We start from the raw sequence: 27,895 nt of genomic DNA on the forward strand, positions 1-27,895 counted from the left end.
TTCAAACTGAACTACTATAAAGTGGTGCAGTTAAATATTATATCAACTGTTCTAAATCTGCGTTACAAATGGTATGGCTAGTTGTGCGGGTGCAAAATATTTTATTTAAAGCTGCCCACTGAAGGATTAGGACATTTTGATTGCAATGGAGATGGAAGAATATGTGCAGAACGTATGTCCCAATCAGATTACACTCTCATCGGGATTGTGCATATTTGTTGCACAAAAAGTTGGGATTGGGATGGGTTATAGACATGCACATTTCTGCCCTGAAAGGCAGGGGTGAATATAATTTTATAACTTGCATTTTAGAGGTGTAAAAATATGAATGATTAAGCAGCTTAATTCTATTGTTCCCCTTCCACCCAAATAAAAACTTGAGTTGGAGAAGAGAGGTAGGTTATATGTGCATGATAGTGGAACTCTCCCCCAGTCTTACATTCTCTATTGTTTTCCTGAGGCTACAGTGGTACCTCGGGTTAAGTACTTAATTCGTTCCAGAGGTCCGTTCTTAACCTGAAACTGTTCTTAACCTGAAGCACCACTTTAGCTAATGGGGCCTCCTGCTGCCGCCGTGCTGCCGGAGCACAATTTCTGTTTTCATCCTGAAGCAAAGTTCTTAACCTGAGGTACTATTTCTGGGTTAGTGGAGTCTGTAACCTGAAGCGTATGTAACCTGAAGCGTATGTAACCCAAGGTACCACTGTATTAGGAACAAAATATTGTCATCTAAATCAAGAAGTAGGAGAAAGAACTGTGCCCCTGAAAAGTCCCGTGCATCGAGCATCTTATATGCAGAATGTTACTCAGTCTCTCGTTATACTAAAACTTGGGGCCATTCAATGAAGCTGAATGCTGGAAAATTCAGGACAGACAAAAGAAAGTACTTCCCACAGCACAAAAGTTCATGGAAGATAAGGTTATCGGTGACCACTAGTGGTGATGACTATGTTCTGCCTCTACTGTTGGAGGCAATATGTCTCTGAATACTAGTTTCTGGGAATCACAAGTGGGAAGAGTGTTTGTGGACTTCCCATAGGCATCTGGATGGAAACTGGACTTGATGGGCTCTTTGGCCAGATCCAGGAGGGTTGTTTTTTTAAATAGTCTTAAATTACAAACTCTAAACATAATTTTGCTTAAACTGGGCATATTGTGTGTTAGCAACAGTGAAACACTTTTATCCCACCAAGTGTAGCAAATCCAGATAAGTTCCTTCTTTGCAGAGACAGTTAATACTTGTTTGTTTTTCTCAGTGACAAAAGAACTGAGCTGAAAAGCAGAATTTTGTCATAGTAGCAGACCCATTTATAAGGACCATGTCATTTTCAAATCATCACAAAGCAATGTGAGAGTGGGAGTGAGAGATTTAAAGTGCAGAATAGGAAGGAGGATCTCAGCCTATTCCCCACCCACATTCTTCTCTCTTAAACCATGCTTCTTTAATATATTTTCTTCTGCTGTGTTAACATGAAGGACCAGGACCAAAGCAGGAAACTACTTTTTCAGGATTCCAGGTTAGAGTGGGGAGGAGAAAGCAAGTATACCTGTCTATGCAATTTCCAGGCATTCCTCAAGCTCAGAGAATCAAGCAGGTACAGAACATTTCTTCCACCCTCTTTCATATTCAAACTGGAGAGGGGTAGGCTGAAGTGTGTGCGGTTGTCTCTGTCTGCCAGGCACTCTGATTTCAAAGCACCCAGCAGGTACAGAGGCAAAATCATATGACACCCCTCTGCTTTTGTTCAGCTTCAAGCTGGAGAGGGGAACCAGAAGTACATTGTTTCTATGCCTATTGGTCATTCTGACTGAGTGCCCAGCAAGTGCAGGACCAAAGCTGAACAGCATTTCCTTCAACCTCTCCAAGCCTGGAGCTGGAGAGGGAAGTTGAGGAATTGCCTGTGATCTATGTTATGTTTCAGAAATGCAGCAGAAGTCCAGGGCAGCCCCTGGAAACCAGCATGCCCACCAAAAATTTGTGGATACCTGCCAAAGAGACATAGGTGAGGAAAATGAAATTCTGAACTAGTGCTAGCTTTGAAGAAAAGGGAAAAGAATCATGTTCCACATTGCCAAAAATATATATAAATGATTGCCACTTCCATTATAGTTCTTCCAGCAGATATATTATGCTTATCATAATATAAATTTAGTTAATACAGTGGTTTTTTTCCCTCCCAGTGTATGATTTCACAAGTAGGAAATGTTATCTCAAGGTATCTGTTTAGGTAATGTAGTGCTCAAGAGTTTCAAACTGCAGTAAATACAGGGTCTTGCTGTATGTTGTTAACATACGGTAATTTTTTGTGAACACGCTGCTTGTTTTTGAACAGCATTGGAGAGTGTGTAGCTTCAATTGCATGCTACTGCCACCTAGCATCAGTTAATAGCCTTGTGCTTAGATCTCTGAAATTTCCAGGGGAAAAACTGCATTTGAATTTTGATTTACTTTTTACAATGGCCATGATTCCTTTTTTTAATCAGAGAGGTATAAATAGTTAATTTACTTGAAATAGTCCCTCTCTTTTTAAAAGGTTTTGGTTCTTGTAGATGTAAGTCAGTTCCAGCCCAAACCTTTAAGTCAGATAAACTATTTATATGTGAACTTCATGCTGGTTTGAATGAATGTTTCTGTGCCTGAAGAATTGTTACAGATAGGTATATAATTCCAGAGGGTGCCCAGAATATTGTACATTCCCATTCTGGAAATCAAGCACAGTAATGCTAAGCCTCGGACTCCTTGCTCTTCTTGCTGTGGAAATACTTCGTCACATCTAGCTGTACAGTCTTCTTTGTATCCAGTAATTAGCATATTTGATGTAATTATGAAATTAGTCATCCCCTACATGACTGCACGTAAACCTCTGCCTTGTCTAAGCACCAGGAGGTTTGTTACGCTGCATGACAACATGTAGAGAAGTAATTGAGAGAGATTGCAAATGCAGATGAAAGTTTCTAATGCAGGTTGTTTTGCGAGAAGCACAATCTGCAAACTTGCACGGTATTACTCTATTGAAAATCAATGCTGCAGTGAACAATTATCCTGTATCTGTTGTCTTTTGATGTTGTGCGCTAATTTATACTTTTCTAAAATATGATATGTTTAAGCAATTTTGCTAATAAGTGGAAACTGTACACTTACATTGTTACTTTATATAATAAATCCTTTATGGGCTGTAATACCAAATGTTAATCAATAGACATGCCAGAATAGCTTCCAATACAACCTTGTAGAGTTTCTTAAATTAATCCTTATTAAAAATATTGACTTGTTGTGACTTACTAGGCTTGCAACTGACAGAGTTTTTCATCCTAATTAGGAGGTTAGGCTCCAGTGCTTAGACTGCAGATAATAATCCAATGATTGTTTGTCTTGAAACATGAAAATCAAATTTTGCCAATTGTCACAATTATGGAAATTACTCAGGCTCTTAAAAACTCTTCTCTAAATATGTTTTCTTTTAAACAGACTCAAGCAGTGCTACTCAAGAGGATTTCTAATAAGGCAAACCAAATGGCATTTTCATATTAAACACCACATCAAAACCTATAACCTCAAATTGAAAGTATTTCAGGAGCACAGTAATTTTATTATATTTATAATTAAGTCATGCTCTATTATCTAAACTTTTTAGTGGACTGCATGGTGACATTACATTACTGGCAACCATGGTTAATATTTTTTCTTACTAATTTGATAATGAAAGTATATATATTATCCTTGTCTTGCTTTTTTAACAGCAAAAATATAAATATAAAGGAGTTACTCTGCTCACCCCAGAAATATTTTTTTTTAAATTGGGGCTATAGATTTTTATGTCTTCTTTTCTATACATATTCATTTGGTAGATTTTTTGATACATATTCATGCTTGTGTGTTAAAAGAAATGTTGTGTTTTCTTTTTTATAAACTGAGTGACTCTTCATTTGACAGTTTGATTTTAAAGATTATACTCTGCCTCCCTTTTTCTACTGTAGCAAATATAGTGCAAATATTGTGAAATGGTCTCTCATTTTTAAATACACAATGCTGGGTCATGTTATATGTTGAATACGAAATTGGAGAAAATTCAATATGACACCTGAGGAGCATATAAGTCTATTGTTAAAATACAGAAAGGTAATTTGGTGTTAACACTACTTTAATCATTTACTGGAAGCATAGAAAATGCAACTTTATGAGCAGCTCCAAGCATACAATACTTACAAGTTTTTAAAAACTCACTACCTTATACTTTTAAACATATTTACCTTATTTTAAACATATTTCTATAAAAACATAATTTATGTATTTAAAAGATAATTGTCACACACACACACACACACACACACACACACACACCACATTCTTTAACATCCCTACTTTTTAAAAATCATTTTGTCCTTAAAAATAATGTTTTTAATTAGAAATTAGTCAACACACCAAAACTGAACTATTAATTACGATGCAATTTCTCTGCTGACATAAACTCCATTATTATTATCTACTTACATTTTCTTTTCTCTGTTAATTCTAAACCCCTTGCTAAGTTATATAATGAAAATATTTTACTCTGTGCATATAACTGATTATTATGCAGTACTGCATGTTAAATGAGCAATAAGGAATGTGAAATTAATATTCTTATAGAGTACAATGGTACGGAATCTATTTGAAAGAATAGGATTTCCCACCACAACTTCACTTCAAAATACAATTTTTAGTTGTGAGTGCATGTTCCTGTGTATGTGTATTTTGAAAGTGTATTACTTTAAAGAATTATTGTATAGAAAACAGGTGCAGTATTATAGAATAGTGTCAGGAAGCAGCACGGTTGGACACACTAAAGTGGAAAGGAGCAATGATTGAGTTGACACTCTTAAGAAAGCCTGTCCCTTGACCTTTGGAAAGAGTTTGTGTGGATACAGGGCTGTAATATGGAGAAGAGCTATAAAAATTGTGTTGCACAAGCAGAATTCTGCTTATTCTTCTGTGGATCCAACCCAAGAATCATTTTACTGCGAAAGTTGGCTGCAATTACTTGCATTCTGTGGTGTTGTCAATTATACAACTTTCTTCTTCTTCAAATAACACCCCAGTGGTTTTAGATCTAAGTCCTCAAAGCCAGACAGTAAAACTGCATCATTCATGTACTTCCAAACTATACTCTATGCACTGTGTTTTGGTTCATTGCACTAATCCATGCTGGATGGAGGCTGTTCAGTGTATTGACTAGTGATCAGCAGTGCTGTTCTAGAGTGTAGACAGACCCGAATCAATGGGCTCAATTTACAACAGAGATTCTGGTTAAACATTATAAAGAACATTATAAGCGTTCCCTCAGCCTTGAAAATTTAGAATGCATTACTAACAATGAAGGCCACCGTACAGTATTTGCTGTGTCACCTAATTTAAAAACGTAATAATCTTGGGTATTTTGGGGTGAAAAGGTGTCATTGTCCTTCTGTGTTAATACAAGTGTCTAGTTTTTCTTCAGCTTTTGCACTTCCAGAATGTTGTTGCTCAGTTTTTGTTTTAAAAAGCTATCATTGTTATTTATTTTGAGTATTTATATACCAATTTTCATTTTTAAAAATCACAAGTTGAGAAATACAATTTTGAGGGGGAAATGTGGTTTAAAATTGCATATTAGTAAGGAAATCGGATTTAACAGATTTAAGAGTGAGCACATGGGTTGAAAATAACCACTTCAATCATCTTAATGTTGTGTGCAGTTAAATTCTGCACAAATAGATAAACAATAAAATGTGTATAATAAAGTCTATGAAGCAATTAGTACTCAAGTGCTGTTTTGTCTGACTGCCCAAATAATCCCATTCAGTTCCAAAAAAACCACATTATTTTTTTACTTTTTTTAATAAAATATTTTCCCTAGATAGACACTTTAGAAATAATTAGCCATTAGTTTTCATAAATACTAAAAGTATGTGTTAATTCAGTTCAAAATATGTGAACCATACACTCTCTGATATTTGCCTGAAAAGATTCATTATTAACAAATGCTATGAGAAAGTACTCTTTCAAAATTGGTGAAGCACCTGAATGCTTTTAATAAGTGGTTGTCATCATTTTTTAGAGTCTTAGTTATGCCTACAAACCTTCCCTGGCAGCTTTCAACTTGTAAATTTTATATTTTGCAAACCTGCAATACTAAGTCTCCTTTAATAATAATGTACTTAACTTGGTTAGATATGCTTTCTTTACTTCTGTATTTTTATTGATTTAAAGCAGGTGATCATGATCGTCCATACAGTAGTTCTTGCATGCAATGTGCATCCTTGTAAAATGGCACACTATATGAGGTGTAAATATAATAAATTAATTGTTCTAATGATTTTTTACATTTACACATATACTCAGGAAAATGACCCAAGTAATCTCTAGACCTGGACCCCATGTGCACTGTACCTTTGAAGCAGTATCACACCACTTTAAAGAGTCATGCCTTTCGTCAAAGAATGCTGGGGAAGTGTAGTTTCTTAAGTGTGCTGAGAGTTCTTGGCAGATCCTTATTCCCCTTACATAGGTAGAATTCCCAGAGTTCCCTGGGAAGAAAAGCTAACTAATAAGCCACTCTGTGAGCACTGATCACCACAGCTGGGTGGAGGGACATGTCTTCAACAGCAAGAGAATAAAAAATCATGATTTGATACACTATAAGTAAACACAACTTATTTATAACCAGCAGTTGAATGTATTGTTACCTTGTCTGATATTTTGTTAATGTGTGATTTCATTCTGATGAAAATGGGACTAGATAACATGTTTTTTCTAGTTAGGACATATTATAAGAGCTGATACATAACCCAGTTAATCTTTAAATCCTTGTATTGAAGATGGTGACTGCAGTTGTATTGAAGTCACTAGTTTTGGGAAAGTAAAATGTAATACAGTGGAACCTCGGATTACGTACCGTCTTCCTTACGAACGCTTTGGGTAACGAGCTCCGCTACCCTGCAAGTAGATGCTCCTGATTGCAAACTTTGCCCCGGAATGCAAGCAGAAGTCATGTGCCAGCGGCATGGCAGCAGCGGGAGGCCCCATAAGCGAAAGCGCACCTCATGTTAAGAACGGTTTCGGGTTAAGAATGGACTTCTGGTACGAATTAAGTTCATAACCGGAGGTACCACTGTACACCCCATATTAAAAACTAAAACTGCAGAATTTATCATAATAGGCACTCATCTGGGACTCTGGGTGGGCGGCCGTTGCCGCATGGTGCAGCCATGGTGGGTTCAGAGGTGCCCTCTTCTGGCATTCAGGGACCAAAGGTTCCATTTTTAGTTTAAGACCTATTAGCTGACCTACCAAATTTCTTGCTTTTGAGATACACCTAATTTTTAGATCTAACTCTCAACTGAAACAGATTTTTGCCATTGTTCTAGCATGTTCCCCATTCACAAATATTTCCTGAACAGTTTCTATTTGTTTTAATAAACTTTTTCAACTGTATACAGAGCATGAGATGAATTGTTACATAAATACTCAGTGTATATAGTCTTATGTCCCAATGGTCACTATGTGCACCATCTGGAGGAGAAAAAAAAGAATCACTTCATATTCTTGGCAAGTAAGTTGTTGGCTATGTTAGGTGGGGGGGGGCGGGGATTCACTTCATAACACATCTCAGGTCCATTGCAAGCTAACTGACTTCCAGTTTGTCATATAAGTTTTTCCTGTGTAACCTAAATTAGTAATACGAATAGACAGAATATAATGATATACTTTGGAAAAATGACAAATGCTTAAATATGCAGCATTTTTATTATTCCAGTAGTGCAGCTCACAGAGAAAATGATAAAATTAAAGACTTTTTTTTGTTTGACTTAAAATTGCAGAATATAACATCCCATACAATGAGTTGGATACAAATTGAGGTCTTAATTTCACACCCTTGCTTATTTTTGTTTTGTTTTCACTTCAAGTCAGCTAATATGGGGGGGAAAGGTAGCTGTATGAACATGCAGCAGTCCATAGGCTTAGTTACTGAGGGCTTGATTACTGAGATTGTGATCCTTCAGTCCTCATGTTGAATGGCAGTTAAATAATTGCCGGGTTTGGGCCTTATTTATTTTCCCATCAAACCCCCTGTCACATCAGTGGAGAGTTTGCCTAAATGAAGCATGGAAAAGGTGGCCTTTCTTGCACTGGGATCACTGCTAGTCACTATCAACCTTGTGTGATTTATTGGGAGATGTGCAAGCTGAAAAATAATGACCTGATGTTATAGGACAAAATGACTCTCATGAAAACCCTTTCCAGGTTAAAGTGGTAGAAGTCAACCCATAAGGCAACTATAAAAATTTCTGAAAGTCGTTTTAAAAACAAGTCCATAGGAAGGGGTTTCTACAGTGTGATGAAAAGTACCATAGTTATTCCTGATTTTAGTGAAAGTTACCTATGGAAGGATGTGATTAATTAATTGTGGTTTTTTATTTGTAAATGCTTCCTGTTAAACCAATGTGAATATGTCAGACTTTTAGCTTTGCTTCCTACTTTTCCAGTCCCTGTTATACTTCTGATCCTTCAATAAATAACAGCAAATACTTATTTTCTTGCATTTCATGCTATTACTATGATAAAAGTCCCACATATCATGATTATACATGTGAATTCATTGACTTCAACACTATGAACCCCGCAGCATTTATTCTTAGCAAATATAGCATTATTGTCTATGTAGCTATGTTTTGATTTATGTGAATTTTCGTAATCTTAAAATTCTGAACAATATAATCCTAACAGAAGTTCACTCACCTTCCTGGGTGAGCGATGTTACGGCCAGGCCACAGACCATGCAAGTGATCTGACCAATGGCAGCCTGGATCACCCGGCTGTCCTTGTTTCGCCGTTCCCCTGGCAGTGGGCCCAACCAGCCAATGGGTACACTTGGGCCTGCTCCCAGGGGTTGTTAAATTGCAGCCTGTCTGGCAGTCGTTCCTGCCTTTTCGTCAGATCTGCCTTTGATCACCAACCTCTCGTTTCCTCTTCTTGGGCAAAGTTCTTGAATTCTGGTCACAGGCCAGATCTAGGATCCATTGGAGTAATCTGATTTCAATCATGTTTTAGGCTGAGTTTTGGCATGGAAACTATTTTGGTTGCCCTGTCAGGAGAGGGACAGAGGGAGAGTGTCCCTGTTAATTCTCCTTGGTCTCTAAACAGCTTTCAATATCACCAACTCAGATATCCTGCTGCTATTTGAGCTATGGGTGGGCAGCATCATTTTGCAGTGTTTCCAGTCCTACTTAGGTGGTCATTTTCAGAGAGTGGTGCTTGGAGAGTGTTGTTCAGACACATGGAGCCTTCAGTGTGAATCTCCACAAGATTCAATATTATCCCACATGAAACCACTGAGTGGCACTTTCTTAGGCAAGTCAATAGAAAAATTGCAGGTTTTTGGCGTTTTTGTTTTTAAAAAGCAACTTTGGGGTCTTCCTGGTTTTTTCTTCTTGAAATATGTCAACCCTAACATACAGCTCTGCTTCTCCTTTGCAACTGCAGGTGTGGCAGTGAATGTGGTAGGATGATATCTTGTCTTCGTAATGAACTGAATCATAGAATCATAGGATTGTAGAGTCGGAGGGTACTCCAAGGGTTATCTAGTCCAACCCCCTGCAATGCAGAAATATAATATTCTCAACTAAGAAATCCCTGACAAATGGCTATCCAATCTCTGCTTAAAAAGCTCCAAGGAATGAGAGTTCATGATCACTCGTACTCAAGTAAGATTGTCTTTCATGAACACTGTCTTAACAGAGTCTGTAAGTGACTGTGGAGGCAAATTCTGGATCCACACGTCCTTCCACAGTGGGGACATAGATTTCCAGGTGGGAGTTGATCATGGTGAGGGTTTGCCAAATGTACCTTTCTCTTAGCACATTTCTCCCTTTCGTCTCAAGTTCGAGCATCTTCAAAGTCCATGATACCTTTGGAAAATGCTGTTCTTCAATTGGAGCCATCGCAGGCCAGTGTTTCCCAGTTGTTGGTGTTTATACTACTTTTTATGATTTGCCTTGAGAGAGTCTTTAAACCTCTTTTGTTGACCACCAGCATTATGCTTTTCATTTTTAAGTTCAGAATAGAGTAGTTGCTTTATTCAGGCATCCAAATAACATGACCAGTCCAACGAAGTTGATGTTGAAGAAACATTGCTTCGACACTGGAGAACTTTGCTTTGCCCAGTTCACTGGCATTAGTTCACCTGTCTTCCCAAGTGATATGTAAAAATTTTCAGAAACAGCATTGATGGAGTTGGAGATGGCGTTTATAAGTGGTCCAGGTTTCACAAGCATACAGTAAAGTTGGTAGAACAATAGCTTTGTAAACAAGCATTTTGGTTTCCCAAAATGTTTGGTTTCCCAAAATGTTCCCAAATGAATGTTCTGGTCCTCAAACACTCTGACTTCAGTCGGAAAAAAGCTGCATTTACAGAGCTCAGGCAACGCTGGATTTCGGCATCAATGTCAATCCTTGTGGTGCAGCACTTTGATTTTTGGGATGTTGAGCTTTCTGTAAAGGTAAAGGTACCCCTGACCGTTAATTCCAGTTGTGGATGACTCTGGGGTTGCGGCGCTCATCTCGCTTTATTGTCTGAGGGAGCCGGCATACAGCTCCCAGTTCATGTGGCCAGCATGACTAAGCCGCTTCTGGTGAACCAGAGCAGCACACAGAAACACTGTTTACCTTCCCACCAGAGCAGTACCTATTTATCTACTTGCACTTTGACATGCTTTTGAACTGCTAGGTGGGCAGGAGCAGGGACCAAACAACGGGAGCTCATCCCGTCGAAGCTTTCTGTAAGCTTCTGCAAAGATATTTAGGATGGTTTGGAGGTCATCCTCTGAGTGTGTGCACATTACGTTGTCATCAGTATATTGAAGCTTTATGATAGAAGTTAGGGTAGCCTGACTCTTTTCTTTTAGCCTATTCAAATTAAAGAGCTTTCCATCTGTTCAATATATGATTTCTACCCTGGTGGGGAGTTTCCCTTTGACAATGTGTAGGATAATGGCAATGAAAATAATAAACAGAGTTGGGGCGATAACACAAACCTGTTTAACACCTGATCCCACTGTGAATGGTTCACTTTGAGAGTCATTGTTATCTGCAGTTGTTGCTGTCATGTTATCATAGAGGAGCAGAAGGATGTTCAAAGATTTATCTGGGCAGCCGATTTATTGTGTCAAAGGCCTCAAAAGATAAAGGTAAAGGGACCCCTGACCATTAGGTCCAGTCGTGACCGACTCTGGGGTTGCGGCGCTCATCTCGCGTTATTGGCCAAGAGAGCTGGCGTACAGCTTCCGGGTCATGTGGCCAGCATGACTAAGCCACTTCTGGCAAACCAGAGCAGCACACAGAAATGCCGTTTACCTTCCCGCTGGAGCAGTACCTATTTATCTACTTGCACTGTGTTGCTTTCGAACTGCTAGGTTGGCAGGAGCAGGGACCAAGCAATGGGAGCTCACCCCATAGCGGGGATTCGAACCACCAGACCTTCTGATCAGCAAGTCCTAGGCTCTGTGGTTTAACCCACAGCACCACCCGCACCCCATCAAAGGCCTTAGTCAGGTCAATAAATGCCATATACAGGGGTTGGTTTTGCTCTCTGTATTTTTCACTGCTGTTGAGCAGTGAAAATCATGTTCACTGTCCCCCTAGAAGGCCAAAAACCATTTTGGGATTCAGGAAGGGTAGCCTTGGATATAGTTAGGAGATGGTTTGCTAAGATCCTTGCAAGAATTTTGCCAACCACACCTAATAAAGAGATTCCTCGATAGTTTCTGCAATCCGTTGTATCACCTTTTTTAAAAAAAGGTTGATAATTTTGGCATCCCTAAAGTCTGCTGGGATCTCTTCTCTCCCAGATTTTTTTGATGAGCTTGTGAAGTTGTGTAAGTTCAATTCTGCCCACTTTGAAGACTTCGGCAGGTATCCTACCAGGTCCTCTGACTTTCCTGTTTTTCATTTGGTTAATAGCTGTATACAACTCTCCAGGATTTGCAGATACTGCCACCACCCTCTGAGGTCCATCCCAGTGTCGAGCAGCTCTTACCATCAGAAAGTTCTTCCTGATGTTTAGTCGGAATCTCATTTCTTGTAACTTGAAGCCATCCTACCCTCTGGAGCCAGAGGAAACAAGCTTGCTCCATCTTCCATGTGACAGCCCTTCAGATATTTGAAGATGGCTATCTTATCTCAGCTCAGTCTCCTCTTATCCAGGCCAAATATCCCCACCTCTTTCAATCGTTCTTTATCAGGCTTGGTTTCCAGACCCTTTATCACCTTGATCACCATCTTGTTCACCCTTCTTGCACACGTTACAGCTTGTCAATAGCCTTCTTAAACTGTGGCACCCAGAAGTGGACATAGTACTCCAGATGTGACCCCGGCAGAATAGAGTGGTACTGTTACTTCTATTGATCTTGCATCTGTTGATGCAGCCTAGAATACCATTAGCTTTTTTTGCTGCTGCATTGCAGTGTTGAGTCATGTTAAGCTTGTGTACGAGAGCCAACAAACCACTTTGAGTATTTGGGGTGGTATACCCCCCCCCCCATCAAGTGGTATATAAATTTAAATAAGTAAATAAAGTAAATGGAATGGAGTATCTTTGAAGACACCATGGTCTACTGGCTAGAACCATGAACAGAAGCACTGAGCATTTTGTTGTAGGTCCTCCTTGTAAGATTGATTAGAGTGCTTCTAAAAGAATATGGGGCATGGGTGGTGCTGTGGTCTTAACCACAGAGCCTAGGGCTTGCCGATCGGAAGGTCGGCAGTTCAAATCCCCACAACGGGGTGAGCTCCCATTGTTCGGTCCCAGCTCCTGCCCACCTAGCAGTTCGAAAGCACATCAAAGTGCAAGTAGATAAATAGGTACCGCTCCGGCGGGAAAGTAAATGGCATTTCGGTGTGCTGCTCTGGTTCGCCAGAAGTGGCTTAGTCATGCTGGCCACATGACCCGGAAGCTGTCTGCGGACAAACACCAGCTCCCTTGGCCTATAGAGCAAGATGAGCACGCAACCCCAGAGTCGTCCGCAACTGGACCTAACAGTCAGGGGTACCTTTACCTTTAAAATAATATTGTTCTTCTAATTTTTGCATATTCAGATACCTTGACTGATTGATTGATTGATTGATTGATTGATTGGTTGGTTGATTGATTGATTGTTGCCCTGACCTTTATCAGAGGTATATTACACCATACCTCTGTTTAGGCCTTTCTTCCTGGTTTAGTGTTTATCCGTGTGGGTTTTGTAGGGATATTGAGACATATATTGATTTTGCTGAATGTATCTGGGCCATGTTGAAGGATATTTTCTATTTTAATAAACCTTCCCTTATGCATAGAATTCCTTTTTTTTAAAAAAAATTGTAAAAATACTATGAGTAATATCCAATGTTAGTCATACTCAGAACAGACCAAATGAAATGATTTTGACAATTGACTTCAATATGTCTTCTCTGAATATGACTTAGTTAGGTATCACTGTATACATATTTTTGTTGATAAGTGAAATGGACATTGTAAGTTTTTAATACTAGAGCAACATTTATTTTGTAGTTATCTTGTTTGTTCAAATTCAATGGCATTTTTTTATCAGAGCAGTTTAAAGTAAAATATTTAAAATATACATAAACACTGTATATATAGTTACCCTCATAAAGCTGGACCCTTGACTACTCATATATTCACCAGCAATTAAAGTATTCATTGAAACTAGAGTGAGAAACAATTACTAAGGAGAAATTCTTAAGCATGGAACCATAGGTTAATTAACATTTTTAATGCAATTAAAAGGTCAGAATATTATATTAAATATTTGAATGCAATTTCAATGAATTAATTTAAGAGATCATCTATAGAGCTAAGATAAATGTTCTTTACCAACACATACAGCATCTTAACAAAAAAATTGGCTAACTATACTTGACTGGTGAAATATGCTGTAAGATAACATAGAATATATTAAACATAAAGGGGAAGAAGAACAGATTATTATAGATGGAAATTGGCAAGAAATGAAAGAATTGTTCAGTAAGGCAAACATTCCATCTTGATGATAATTTTCATAGAAATACAATGAAAGCATATTGCCTCTGAACTACAAAATCATGCATCTCATCACTACTCTCCACCCCGCCCCCCGCAAAATTGTGGTAACTGAGTCGAGGACCCGCCACCCGCTTAGAGATAAAATAAGACACGAGGACACATGCATTTTAGATCAGTGGGTTAAATAAGGCCACAACTTTATTGGTTACAGCATGTGAGTGGTATTGGCTTAGGCATTGGATCAAACAAACTATACTTGACTCAACCCCGTCCAGCAGGAAGTCATTTTTGAGGGTTAACAACCAGTGGGAGAGGCTTGTTGATGCAAATACAACTGGAAGCTTCCCCTGACGTCATCGGGGGTTGTGCCACCAGCAGGGCATCGGACATGATCCACGACCGCCGGATCCCTTTAATGGAATACCCAAAAAGAGGGGGAGGTGATGGCCACAAGCTGCCCTCCAACACACCACACATATTCCAGTGCCTAACTGCCACCTGAGGAGAGGTCTTGCTCTAAACCATTTCCAAACCATTTCTGTGTTCAGAGCTGCTTTTGGGCGTGATTTGGTTGCCCTGATTGATGACCTTCATTTGGAGATAGACAAGTGGGAGTTTGACCCTGCTGCTTCTGTACATTCTATCATCTGCTTTTGATACCATCAACATAGTATCCTCCTAGGAGATAGATATTTGGAGACACTGTTCTGCAGTGATTAAACTACTGCTTCAAGGAACGGGGGGGGGGGGGACATTGGATAAGTGTTTCTTGGTCCTCTGGATCTTGAGCTCTGAGGGCCACAGGGCACTATATTGTCTCCTATGCTATTTGATATCTGTATAACCCCATTTGGAGCTGTTATTAGGAGATTTGGAGTGAGGTGTAATCATATGCTGATACTAAGCTTTTATTTTTCTGTAACTTCACAATCATGAGTGGCTATGTGCCTGGATGCAGTAGTGGGCTGATGAACTGAATCTGAAGATGGAGGGTGAGTGGTTCCTGAGTTCCCAACATCGAGCCTAGGCCTAAGCATGCACTGATCTCTGGATTGGAGCACTAGGCTTTAAGTAGTATTTTATGCATAGGTATCTTTATTGGGATGGTAGGCTGTAAATAAGGTAGGCTGTAAATAAGGCAATGTATTTCTGCATTCTGTGGGTGGACTAGGGGGGGGTTCAGTAATAGGATTTTTTTTTTACTGAATTCATAATAGTTTCAATTTTACCATTTACTAATTTGAAAAAATGATTGTATTAAATGTAATATACTGATGATTAGCTGAAGTTCATAAAAGAATTTGGTAGCAGGATATAAAATAGTAAATAAAGGTATGGAATTTTCCCCTTTTGGAATTCAATTCCTTATTCATTAAATGTTTCAGTTGTCCATTTCTTTGTGTGTTTTTTTACCTTTTGCTTTCTTAGAGTTTTTACTGCCCGCTTTGAAATGTTAGGACAAAGGTTCACAGTAGGAAGTTTTGTTATTTCTGACAAAGTTTTGTGTGCATAAAGCACTGGGAATTCATGGTAACTAAGTTAATGGTTTATGTACACTAAAGGAAACTTTTATGCTCAAAGGTAGGCGGAACAAAGCTCCATTTACTTCTATAAGAAACAACTTCAGTCTTTCTTCTACTGAAATCTAGGGCTTTTAAACTAATCTTTGAAATTATTTTTGGAGAAAGTTCTGGAAATGTGTAAATTATCTCCAACAAATCCCCTTTCCCAAATTATATGCTCCATGATGTATCACAAAGAAAATAAACAGAAAAGGTATTGTGATAAATGAATCAATTAAAAGACTACAAGAAGACTCCAGTTGACAATTTTGCTGTCAAGTTTCAATCAACATATGCAATTCACACAACTAATTTAGCTCCCCTGGTCTAAGATTCCCCAGCCTAAAAAAACTTCCATCGTGTGTCCATTTCAATAGCAGAGAATTCATACTGCTGGAGAGACCCCCCCCCCCCCCATTTCTTTCTTTCCCTATTTTTTTCAGATGTTTGGAGGAAAAGCTTTGAGCTTCTGCTGCCAAGATAGGGGAACTTGCTTACAGTATATGATTTAGCAAGTAAAAGGAAAACAAAGAGAATTGGCCAAACATAATGCATATACATGGTTTGTACTTGCATCGTTGTTTAAAATATAGATAGGGCAATCCTGATCAAGACCAAGTCAGTGTGTATGTATGTTAAAACTCTTTCCCCTCATACATATAAATCACAAAAATTGTTCCCTGAAGCTGGGAGTTGCCCTGAAAGGAAAGCTATCAGTGCCAAGAGCAGCTTTTGGAGTGGGGGTGGTTGTTAAGACCACCGCAAGAAGGAAAGGATTTCTATCACTCTCCACCCCCACTGTGGTCCTAATTCAGATCACCCATTTAAAAAATAGACAGAAGGGCAAACAACACCTTGAATATAAAATGTAGTTTGACTCAAAGACTAGGGCTGGACTTGTCTGTCTTTGCTACAGCCTCAGAACAATTAAAGCTTCCATTATACGCACACAAACATGAGAATTAGTGTCATTGAACCCAATGGATACAAATGTGTTGGATCTGGCTGCAAATTGTATGTATTGAGATGCAGTCTGGGAAGTTGTCCAGCTCAGTTCTATTATTATTATTATTGAGCTGTCACAGGACACAGGAATGCTGCCAAAAGAAACGTCCCCATATTGAGATCCCCCCTCTCCCTCATAATGTGTACTAGCAGCCATCATATGGCATGACATCATAGTGTCATAAGATTTTTTACTCATACCAGCATCAGTCAATAATGTAAGTGTGGGCGGAGAAATTCACAATGTGATGCCATCATGTCATGTATACATATTTTGGGAAGAGAGAAAGAGAGTTCCACACAAATATGTTGTTTTTGAAGCATATTATCAAAGTTGTTCTCAACATGAATATCTGAAAGTAACTGGAGTCTAAAGATGTAATGTAGTATGAAAATTAAATATGTGCATACAATCTATTTTGTGCACAGCACAGCCAGACCTTTGCTGCTGCTGCTGCTGCTGTTGCTTTAATTTTTGGTGCAGCAGTTCCTACTCCTTAAAGGACAATCTGATTTTTACAGCTAAGAAGCATGTCTCCCCAACACCCAGTGGGACATTCTATACCAGGGATGGTATCCTCTATATGTTGCTGAACTACATTTCTCTCAATCCAAGACAGCATAGGATGATGGGCACTGTAGTCCAATATCTGCTCTATAGCATAACTAGAAATAAGCATGCTGCTGCATACACGAATCTGCCATGTGTACCCTTTCGCATAGGCAAGTGTCCAGCACCCCACATCCAGTGGAGCTGTGGGCACGCTAATGCAGTAGGAGAGTACCAGCAAGAAGCGAGGCTGTGGAGGCATTTGGCATCGCGAAAGCGTCTTTATTTACAGCAAATCAAAACAACAAACATAGCTAGTGTGAGCAACAGCTTCACACATGTCCTCTCTGTCCGAAAGCAGAGAACAAAGAAAAAATACAAAAGCACACAGAACGGAAGTCCAGTGCCTGAGTTCCGTTCCCACACTCCTATCACAATGGAATGTAAACAGTGAATCAAGAGTTCCAACAGCAATGAGAGAATGAAATTACTAACAGTTTGTATCTCCTGAATTGGCCTTTCCCTTTTTCCTTTCTCATTAATGCTGCCTTCTTCTGATCTCACTGTCCTTCTCCCTTCTCTCCTATCCTTAACCATGAAGTTCTTTATAGCTGAAATGTCATTTTCTTTATGTCCATCAGATATGGGCATAGCAGAAATGGTGTTGCCTTTTTATCCAAGATTGTCATGGCTTGCTTAATGGTGGCAGCATCATTGAGCGGCATCTTCCATTGTGGAAATTGCAGCAGCGCCCATATGAAATTATATGTTCATCTAAATAATCCTCCACACAATTGTCAATCACTCATGATCCTGATGGCAGCTCTATCTGCTAACAGGGTGATTTAACAATGCTACCATTATGTGTGAAAGAAAATATTAAAAACATTGGAATATACTGTAGAGGGAATGTGCTGTGCTGTCTTCACTCAAAGCAGTATAACATACTGGGGAATATAGCCTGGAGAAGAGGAGGTTAAGGGGTGATATGATAGCCATGTTCAAATATATAAAAGGATGTCACATAGAGGAGGGAGAAAGGTTGTTTTCTGCTGCTCCAGAGAAGCGGACACGGAGCAATGGATCCAAACTACAAGAAAGAAGATTCCACCTAAACATTAGGAAGAACTTCCTGACAGTAAGAGCTGTTCGACAGTGGAATTTGCTGCCAAGGAGTGTGGTGGAGTCTCCTTCTTTGGAGGTCTTTAAGCAGAGGCTTGACAACCATATGTCAGGAGTGCTCTGATGGTGTTTCCTGCTTGGCAGGGGGTTGGACTCGATGGCCCTTGTGGTCTCTTCCAACTCTATGATTCTATGATTCTATGATTCTATGATTCTATATGCGCTTCCAACAGCTACATACTGGATGTCAGAGGACGAGAGTCAGAGAACTTGAGTCAAAAAATGTAGATTAGATCTATGTACCTGCAACTGAAAAGATTGTGTGTGGGGTTTTTGGTTTGTTTTTTTTATATAAAAAAGTCATTTATACATATCTGATTTTTAGAAGTCAATTTAGACAATTTAGACAGTCATGGTCAAAAATTGTTTCTAAAGTTGTTGCTTAATCAAAAGTATTCTCTAGTGATATGAATCCATTATACAAAATTGTTAAAGCATGCTTAACAATATTGTGTTAATTATGCAATGATAAATTATTTTATCTACCTTAACAACACTGTAGCAGTAGATAATTGTTCTTTTTATGCAAGAGGAAAGTATTTATAATTTAACAAAGACTAAGAACTTTTATCATAATGACTGATTTCTTTTTTTATGTAACCACTAAAAAATTTGTAATAAATGTGATTCTAGTGCACAGGACATATTTTCTGTGTAGCATGATAAAAATCAAAAAGCCAGAGGAAACTTGTAGCTAACAAATGCACAGAGAAAAGCAACTACCATTCAGAACTCGTGTTAAACCTGCAGTTTAACTACTGATTCCAATTCACCTGAAGTCATTTATACTACTCTTTCGCCATTTGTTTTATTTCATTTATGCTGTAATTCATTCTCAGTCTTAACTAGCTATTCTATGTATCCATTTTTGCTTTGTAACTCATTTCAAACTACTTGACATGGACATGAATATGAAACAGGAATACTTTTATTGTCTCTGTGTATTCACTAGTATAGGCTGTGCTGTACAGTGGTACCTCAGGTTACATACGCTTCAGGTTACAGACTCTGCTAACCCAGAAATAGTACCTCGGGTTAAGAACTTTGCTTCAGGATGAGAACAGAAATCATGCTCCGGCAGCACGGCGGCAGCAGGAGGCCCCATTAGCTAAAGTGGTGCTTCAGGTTAAGAACAGTTTCAGGTTAAGAACGGACCTCCGGAACGAATTAAGTACTTAACCTGAGGTACCACTATAGTGCCTAAATGGAAAGGAGAGAAGGCAGAATGAGGAGGGAAAAGAGAAAGATAGAGGAAGTTTACTGAGCGGAACATAGGAAGAGAGAAGCAGTCTTTATTGGTTGAAACAAAACAAAATTCCTTCCAGTAGCACCTTAAAGACCAACTAAGTTAGTTCTTGGTATGAGCTTTCGTGTGCATGCACACTTCTTCAGATACTTCAGATAAGTTAAGAACTAACTTAGTTGGTCTTTAAGGTGCTACTGGAAGGAATTTTGTTTTGTTTTGACTATGGCAGACCAACACGGCTACCTATCTGTAACTGTTTATTGGTTGAGTAAATTCAAATAGAGAGATTCATGTCCCCAGTAAGGTTTTTACTGGATAATAACATGTGGAGATTGGTATCCAGGTGGAAGAGCCAAGAGAAAGTCAAGCTGTTTTGGAGTAAGTGGCCATATCCAGGAATACTCTTGAAGACTGCCAAAATGCCAGAAAAGGTGAATCATGCATTCCCAGGCTGCACTGAGGGTGAAATGCAGAACAAGTGCCTGGTCAGGAACTCTGCTTTCAGACACAGAACTTGGACTCTTGGCTCAAGTATTCCTGAGGACTTGATTCTAAAGGTTATCACATGGTTTAAACATAAATTAGGATACAGGTTGCAAAATTAGTAGCTCAGAAGCAGGGCTCTAAGATACATGGCTGGCACAACCTTACACACTTTCATTCCTCATCTTTTCAAGGGTGTGGTGGGCACAGTCATTCTCTTGGTTCTCTTCCCAAGCAATGGGAGTGGGCAAGCAAGCGAACACCCCAAGTAGGCTTTGTTGGCTTGTACAGCTGCATTTGATGATGCACCCTGGGAGATGGGGCCTAAGTTTGCTTGGCCAACTTACTATCTGACTCAGGGTCTTGCATTTTCCCAGTTGGCAGGGCAGCCTTCATCTCCAGTGGCAGGGTGACAGCTGGTTTGTTCAACTCTCCCTCCTCTATTGAAACATACGGCAGCATGTCAGTGGCGTAGCGTGGGTTGTCAGCACCCGGGGCAAGGCAAGTAATTTGCGCCCCCTAACCCGTGGATTTGCGCCCCCTAACCTGTGGATTTGCGCCCCCTAACCTGTGGATTTGCCCTAACCCCAGATGTTGCACCCAGTGCGGCCGGCCCCCCCTGCACCCCCCACGCTACGCCACTGCAGCATGTGGACAATGTGGTCTCCTAGGGGACAACCCAGACCCTCTCCACCAACAGATTCAGTAATCTCCTTCCATTCCTCCTCTCTCTTTCTGACAGAATGTCAACCAAGAGTTTTTTTCGGCACAAAAGCGGGTGGACATGTCAAGGCTACTTGCTAAAAATATTATAGAAGATGCTGGATGGGTTCAATGTTCTATTGTTATGTTGCTCACCAAAGAAGTGTGGTGGCAAAACTTTAAATCATCTATGCAACAAAAAACCTTGGGCTGGACTAGTTGATACCTATGAATATGACGTCATATAGTATTTATCAGTTCCAGCTTTCCACCTACAAGTGATCCGAGGCCTTTAGCTGATTAAAATTCTATGATGTTTTAAGTGTGTTTGTTTTTTCATTTTTATATTTTTAAGTTGTGAACTGCCTTGTGATCTTTAGATGAAGGGGGGTACACAAATTTAATTAATCATCATCATCTGAGGGTGGTGACCTAGGTACTCACCATGCCCTCTAAGCAAAAAGCTTCCCCCATGCGTATACCTTTCTGTGATATTTAGACTTCCAAGCCTGAAGCAAAACTTCCAATATTAGAAACACATACTGAAAACTAAAAGTATGCTACCCATGTGCTTAAAGTTATGCACATGTATATAAATTTGCCTAATATATGCAGGCTGATGGTTTTTACAATTGTAACACTGCAGGCTTTTAAGTAAGTATCTTATATTGGTTTTGGGTGTTTTCCCCCCAGAAAACGATAGGTATTTGGTTTTCTATTGTTCTGGTTTTTTACCTTGTCTCATGGATTCTCACATTTTTTAAAAATAAACTTGTTATGATTTTAAGTATTCACAGATTGTAATATACATGTGGGTGTCTTCAAACATCTGGTTCTCCTGGTTACCTAAAATTGCTTCTTTTCAGAGTGATACTCTGAAGGGGGGGGGAGAACATCAAATGCTTCATGGTTCATGTAGCCTGCTCTTAATCCTGGCAATCAGAGGAATACTGGTTTCAGGGTGTTGGCCACACTTTTTCTATAGCTAAGCTAGAAGCCATCTGTTGGCTTATCTTCCATATATTAGTTATGTAAATCCAGGGATGTTGCTGTTGCCATGAATGCTGCAAAACACATTTCTGCCTGGTCTAGGGGTCGGGGCCCAGACTCACCCTGAACAGCTAAAAGAGGCTCCTGGGAGGCCAATGAGACATTGCTGGAACAACTCTTGGTTTGTGACAACTGGCTAAAATATTTTAAAATGTTTCTAATTTTGATTCCTCTGAGGGGGTTTTTGTCGAGTTGGTGTTGGTTAAATGTTTAGTTGGAGTTGGTGGTTATTTTAATTTGGGTATAACTGTAAACTGTTTAGTGTTGTTGTTGATGATGATTTCTATTGATTACTTGGTTGGTTTGTTGCTTGTTTTTTTAATGTTTGATTTGCTGTGGTTTTATATATGCTGTAAGCCACCCAGAGTGGCTGGGGAAACCCAGCCATATGGGCGGGATATAAATTTTAAAACAAGTTATGTCTGTCAGGCCCATAAAGATTCAGAGGTTGCATGAGTATTAATACAAGAGATTTGGGATGATGTAGTACAGAGATTGCCAACCCAGCGCCCATGGGCACACATTTCATGGCTCTCCTTTTTATTTATTTCCAATGGCAGGCACTTCCTTCACCCATGGAGGGGCTTTCTGAATGTGTGTGCTCAAGTATGCTCTTGCTATGTGTGTATTATTGAGAGATATCCACTTGGGCAGAGAGAAAGAGAGTGAGATGTCTCTTGGTGTGTGAGAGGGGGAGGGAGGAGGAAGCATACATGTACGTGTGATCTGTAAGAAAGGGAAGGGTGTATGTGCTGTGTGTACAGTCTGTGTGAGAGATTGAGGGATGCATATGCGAAGTATGTGATTGTGTGTGAGAGAAGCATGTGTGTCTGTGGTCTATATGTGTGCATGTGCTCTGTGTGTGAGAGAGAGGGGGACAGAAAATGTGGTGTGGCCACATTGTATATTTTCCCTGGTACATGGAAACATCTGTTTACCAACAGCATCATTGTGTGCATGATCTGCACAATCAGGACACGTAGGTGACTTCCCACAACAAGCATGTGGTTAGAGGCAGTAGGGAGCAGCAAAGATGGCCCTCTGTTTTCATGTGATTCCATGCCATCCACAGCAGCTATGATAAATTATGCCTGTCCCTCCATGGTACACATTTTGTGTTATGGCCTGCTCCCATGAGAGCCATTTTGTAACTGACACCTACAGCACTTTCTAACAATTTGTAATGCGCCCGCTGGTCCAAAAGGTTATTAGCCCTTGATGTAGTAAGAGAGTTCAAAAATGCTTAGGCTGTAATCATAACTAGACTAAGGGAGCAATCCTAAACTGCCCAACACCAGTGGAGCTTTATGGTGGGTGAGAAAGCCAGTTGAAGAAAAAAAGTATGATGAAAAAGGGAAATTATGAAGGAATACTAAGGAAGCGTTTGTGGTTTTTCTGAAACTTGCTTGTATAGCATGTGAATCTTAATGGTTCTTTCTTTAAACTTCACTGTGTGCTTCATTCTAATCTGCACACTTCATATGATGCTCTACATTTCAGACCCTCCTGCAGCTATAAAAGGAAGTAATTAAAGCTGTTTCCAATCTGTTTTTCTGTGTGTTGTTGCAGAGCATGAGCTAATATCAGAGTGTCAAAAGGACTGTCATGTTGTTATCAGTGTGCATGCATAAATGAAAAGATTACAGCAGTTTGTTTTATCATCAATTTTTAAACTCTTCAATAAAAACATAGTTTTAATAAAATATAACTCATGCAGTTAAATCAAATTTCTTTCATTTGTTTCCATTAGGATCAATTACCCATATAGGTTTTTTAAAGCAATTGAAATCCTTTGTTGGCTGTTGTGTCTTTTTTACTTTAGTTTTCTAAGAAAGTGAGAAAATGTAACTTTACACATACACACAGATGCACACACACACAAACAAATGTATATTTAAGTCATCACTTTATACTTAAGCATTATTTTTATTTCTTTCAGGTGGAAAAATAACCAGTCTCTGCCTTAAAGTTTTACATCAGTGGGAAAAAGTTTCATTTTCTCCCAGAATTATGGATATAAAAGATCGAAGGCACCGCTCTTTGACAAGAGGCAGGTGTGGAAAGGAATGTCGCTACACAAGTTCATCACTGGACAGTGAGGACTGTAGAGTGCCTACTCAGAAGTCCTATAGTTCAAGTGAGACACTGAAGGCTTATGATCATGACACCAGAATGCACTATGGAAATCGAGTTACTGACCTAGTTCACAGAGAGTCTGATGAGTTTCCAAGACAAGGTATGTTCTAAGACCCTTTTTTTTTTTTTTTTTTTTTTTTTACTTCAATGATACCATTACAGTACTATATTTGTGTCCATGCAGTTACTCTGCATTTGTATTGGAAGATCTGTTCAGTTGTGATTTGACATGCAAGTACAAAATTCAGTTTTCATTGTGAAGTGAAGTGGTGAATATGTTAGCTTTGTCATATTCAGAAAGCCTTTCTAGATTCCTCCTTTTAACATAGAGGTATTAATAATTATTAGTATTAACCAGCTGTCATGTTGTCATATTTCTGGAGAGGCCCACATATTATACCCTTGTGTTATGTCACTAAGGTTCATTACAGGTATAATAGAGACATTTTCACTACTTATTTTTTTGTGGGACTAGCATTACTGATAAGTAAAACATTGTGATTAACATTTGGTAATCATTACCTATGAGGTACTTGGAATTTATCCCATATTTCTTACTGAAGTGAATTGAAATGTGGAGAATGTACACTTTTCTCTGACACCATTTTGTCACTGTATAAGCCTTACATTTAATTTAATTTAAAAATGGAGGGAGAAGACCCATCTAATTATTTTCAAGTTCATTAGTAGTTTGTTAGTGCCTCACACAGAATCAAAACCCCACGTTAAATTTTAGATTGATATAAATTCTTCGCATGAATGTGTAAACTTCCTTTGATAACTTTTTTCCATTATAACAAAAACGATTGAGAGAAGTATCTTTACATGTTGTTTTTACTTTGCATACGTTTCTTTCTATGTTACTTTAAGTGACAATTTATTATGCTTCTATGTCTTACCCTTTTCAGTGTGTGAATAATTCAAATACAGAAAAACATAGCCCAGACTTGTGATATGAAAAGTTCCAGATAGTCTGGCTATTAAGAGATAGTTGCATTCCTAAGACGGGCATAAATGGTGGGTGGGGAAAACCAGCACACTTTTCAAATGTCCAGTTGTCATATAGAATGATATTAAGTCCTATAATCCCTTTGTAAGATTGATGCCAATGAAGTTATTTCTGTTGCTTTTCCTAGCCCAGAATGAATCCTAGGCAATACTTTTCTCAAAAGATTGTCTTCCCAGCAAAACTGATCCACTAGCATATATGGCTCCATCTCATGGAAGAGTATTTGTTCAACATAGCTTTTAATTTTATCCTACTATACAAAGCTAAAAGCACCTGGTGCCCTCTAAACATGTTTTAAATTACTGTATGCATGTGCTTGGTTTGGATTGGAGCTAATAGCTCTTAGTGATAGAATTCCCTGTGAGGTGTTTGTTGTTTCTTTCAAAATTATTAAAATTTCTTTGGCACTATGAACGTTAAATCACAACATCTCTGTGCAGTAGATATATTCCCTACCATTCTTCCAGTGAGCTAGGCAGCTTAAACTGCAGAATAGAGACTTAGCTAAGGACCCCAGTGAGCTTTACTGCTGAATCAGCATCTGAATCTGGATTCCTCACATTCAGGCACAACAGCGTAGACACTTCTTGTCAATGGTCCTTGTGATGTTTAAGTTGTAACTATGCTTCAGCTGAAGAACTGTTGCTCCTGAAGTGTATAAATTATCCTGTGTTTGCATAGCTTCAAAACCACAATAGGGTTCTTTGTTTCTAGATCACTGATTTTAAAACCTCTTCCCAACTTTCTTCTTCTTTCATAAAATTGCTTCAGCTTTCTTTTGGTATAAAATGGTTACCATCTTTGTTAGTTGTTGTGTACATCAGTTTCCCAAACACAAGTATTTTCCCCTGGTATTATTTTTCTTTCCATATTTTGGCCTACTTACTATTTCTGTAACTACTAATTTACATTTCCTTGACTGTTTATTCCCACTTTGAAGTAAACAATATGTGTAGTAAATTAGCCTTGTATGAGTGTATTTTAAGGGTAAATGTATGCACTGCCAGAAAAAAAACCTGTTACTCTATTGTTCTCTTGTTTGTTGGTGGATCAAGTATACAGGTGGTTACTAGCGGTACATAAATATAGGTCTGTCCTATGTATAATTTGATGGAAAGGAAACACAGTTTTCAGGAAAGTTACAGTACATCTTGTGAACATTTTTTTTCTTTGAAAAAGTGCATTTTATTGCTAGCAAAGTATTCTGAATTCTAAGTACACTGGAGTACTGCAGAATCACATATGTCAAGCTGGCAACTGCTGATTTGAGCCAACTGCACCGATTTGCCTCAGGATGCAGAATTAGATTTCGACAGAATAACTTGGAGTTTAAATGAGGTCACAAGATTTATTTACTGGAAACACTGAAATGGATTTATCAGGCCACTCTCTAGACATGAGGCTCATTCTATTAAATGGGGGCATTTGTCTGATTTGCTGGTCCACCCAATATTGGTTGTTCATGCAGTCCCCCTTTATCCACACAGGCCAACAGTTTGCAGTGAGGCTGCCCGTAGACTATAATAATATCGCAAGGGAAGTAAAAGTAAGGTTTTTGTTGACTATCTTTCTTCCACAATTCATAACAGCATAAATCTTCTATCTTGGAATAACATCTTGTTAGCAACTAGTGCCTTGTTGTGGCTCAGAAGTCACAGGAATAGAATGGGCATTAGTTGCAATGGACAGATATCTATAAAAGTCATGAGAATTAGACCTTTTCCAATAGTTTCATGGTAGATCCGGCCCTGCTCCTGTGGGTGCCATTGAGCAAGGTAACACTAGATGGACTTCATTGCCTTGTGTGGATGCCATTGAACAAGTTAATAACTTGTTGATGTAATAATATGTACAGTGGTACCTTGGGTTAAGTACTTAATTCATTCTGGAGGTCCGTTCTTAACCTGAAACTGTTCTTAACGTGAAGCACCACTTTAGCTAATGGGGCTTCCTGCTGCCGGGAGCACAATTTCTGTTCTTATCCTGAAGCACTATTTCTGGGTTAGCAGAGTCTGTATGAAACGTATGTAACCCAAGGTACCACTGTATTAGGTAAACACTGCAGAGCTGCAGGGAATTTTTATGCCACAATAAATTAAAAATTTTGCTTTTTCTGCGGTCCCAACGTGGTCTGGTCCAAAACAAACAAGATAGAGACCTTTTTTTAAAGGGCCATAATTTTATAATAGTATTGGGAGGATTTATATCTGGGTGCTTTACTTGAGATATATCTTAATTGCATTAATTTAAAGCAGAGAGCCGCTGCAGTGTTTTTGTACTTTGCAAGGTAAAAGCAGGGAGTCTGTATAATATCCTGTATGTCTCTAGGTAGACATAGGATATGACTAATTATCAGTGTTGTCATCATAATTTTTTCTCTTGAAGATCTGGAACAACTTGGAAAAGGTGTGAAAACTGACACACAATTATTGCAAACTACAGTTAGAATGTTACATGATCAAAAGCCCCATCTCTTAGCTGTCACATAAGTAAGTTATTACTGAGCACTCTCTTCTTTCTCGTTGTAACCAAAGCCAATCTAGTAATCCATCTCCTCCAGGAATTATGAGGACAAATAGTATATGGTTTAAAATTTTAATATGTGCAGCCAACAAGGAATTATTTAATGATTTGATAAAGTCTTTTCTAATTTGTCATATGTGTTGATAAGTGTACAGTGCACATATTTATTGTACTTTTTCTTGCAAGGAGGTCTAATTTCAGTGAAGCATAGCACAGTATCTGTATAATATTGCTGTGTGGATCTTCCCTCTATTTTTTTATATTTTTAAAAAATAAGAATAAAATTCCCCAGTTGTTTTTCTAATTTAATTCAGTGGCATTACTGTAGTTAAGAAAATGGCAGTGGTCTTGATATGCACTTCAGTTTTTCATGACATATTTACTATTTTT

General features: G+C 38.8%; 1 protein-coding gene across 12 annotated transcripts in view; it reads left to right on the plus strand.

Moving 5' to 3' along the window:
- The window catches only part of TENM2 (teneurin transmembrane protein 2), a 753,358-nt gene that overhangs the window by 105,245 nt on the left and 620,218 nt on the right, over nt 1–27,895 (plus strand). For all 12 annotated transcript variants that reach the window (XM_028717464.2, XM_028717467.2, XM_028717466.2 and 9 more), the window contains one exon: nt 23,777–24,073. In XM_028717464.2, coding sequence (XP_028573297.1) covers nt 23,848–24,073 — 226 coding nt within the window. In that variant the 5' untranslated portion in view covers nt 23,777–23,847. The remainder of the gene's footprint in view (nt 1–23,776; nt 24,074–27,895) is intronic.

Source organism: Podarcis muralis, chromosome 2 (assembly GCF_964188315.1).
Source record: "Podarcis muralis chromosome 2, rPodMur119.hap1.1, whole genome shotgun sequence".
NCBI classification, from domain to species: domain Eukaryota; kingdom Metazoa; phylum Chordata; class Lepidosauria; order Squamata; family Lacertidae; genus Podarcis; species Podarcis muralis.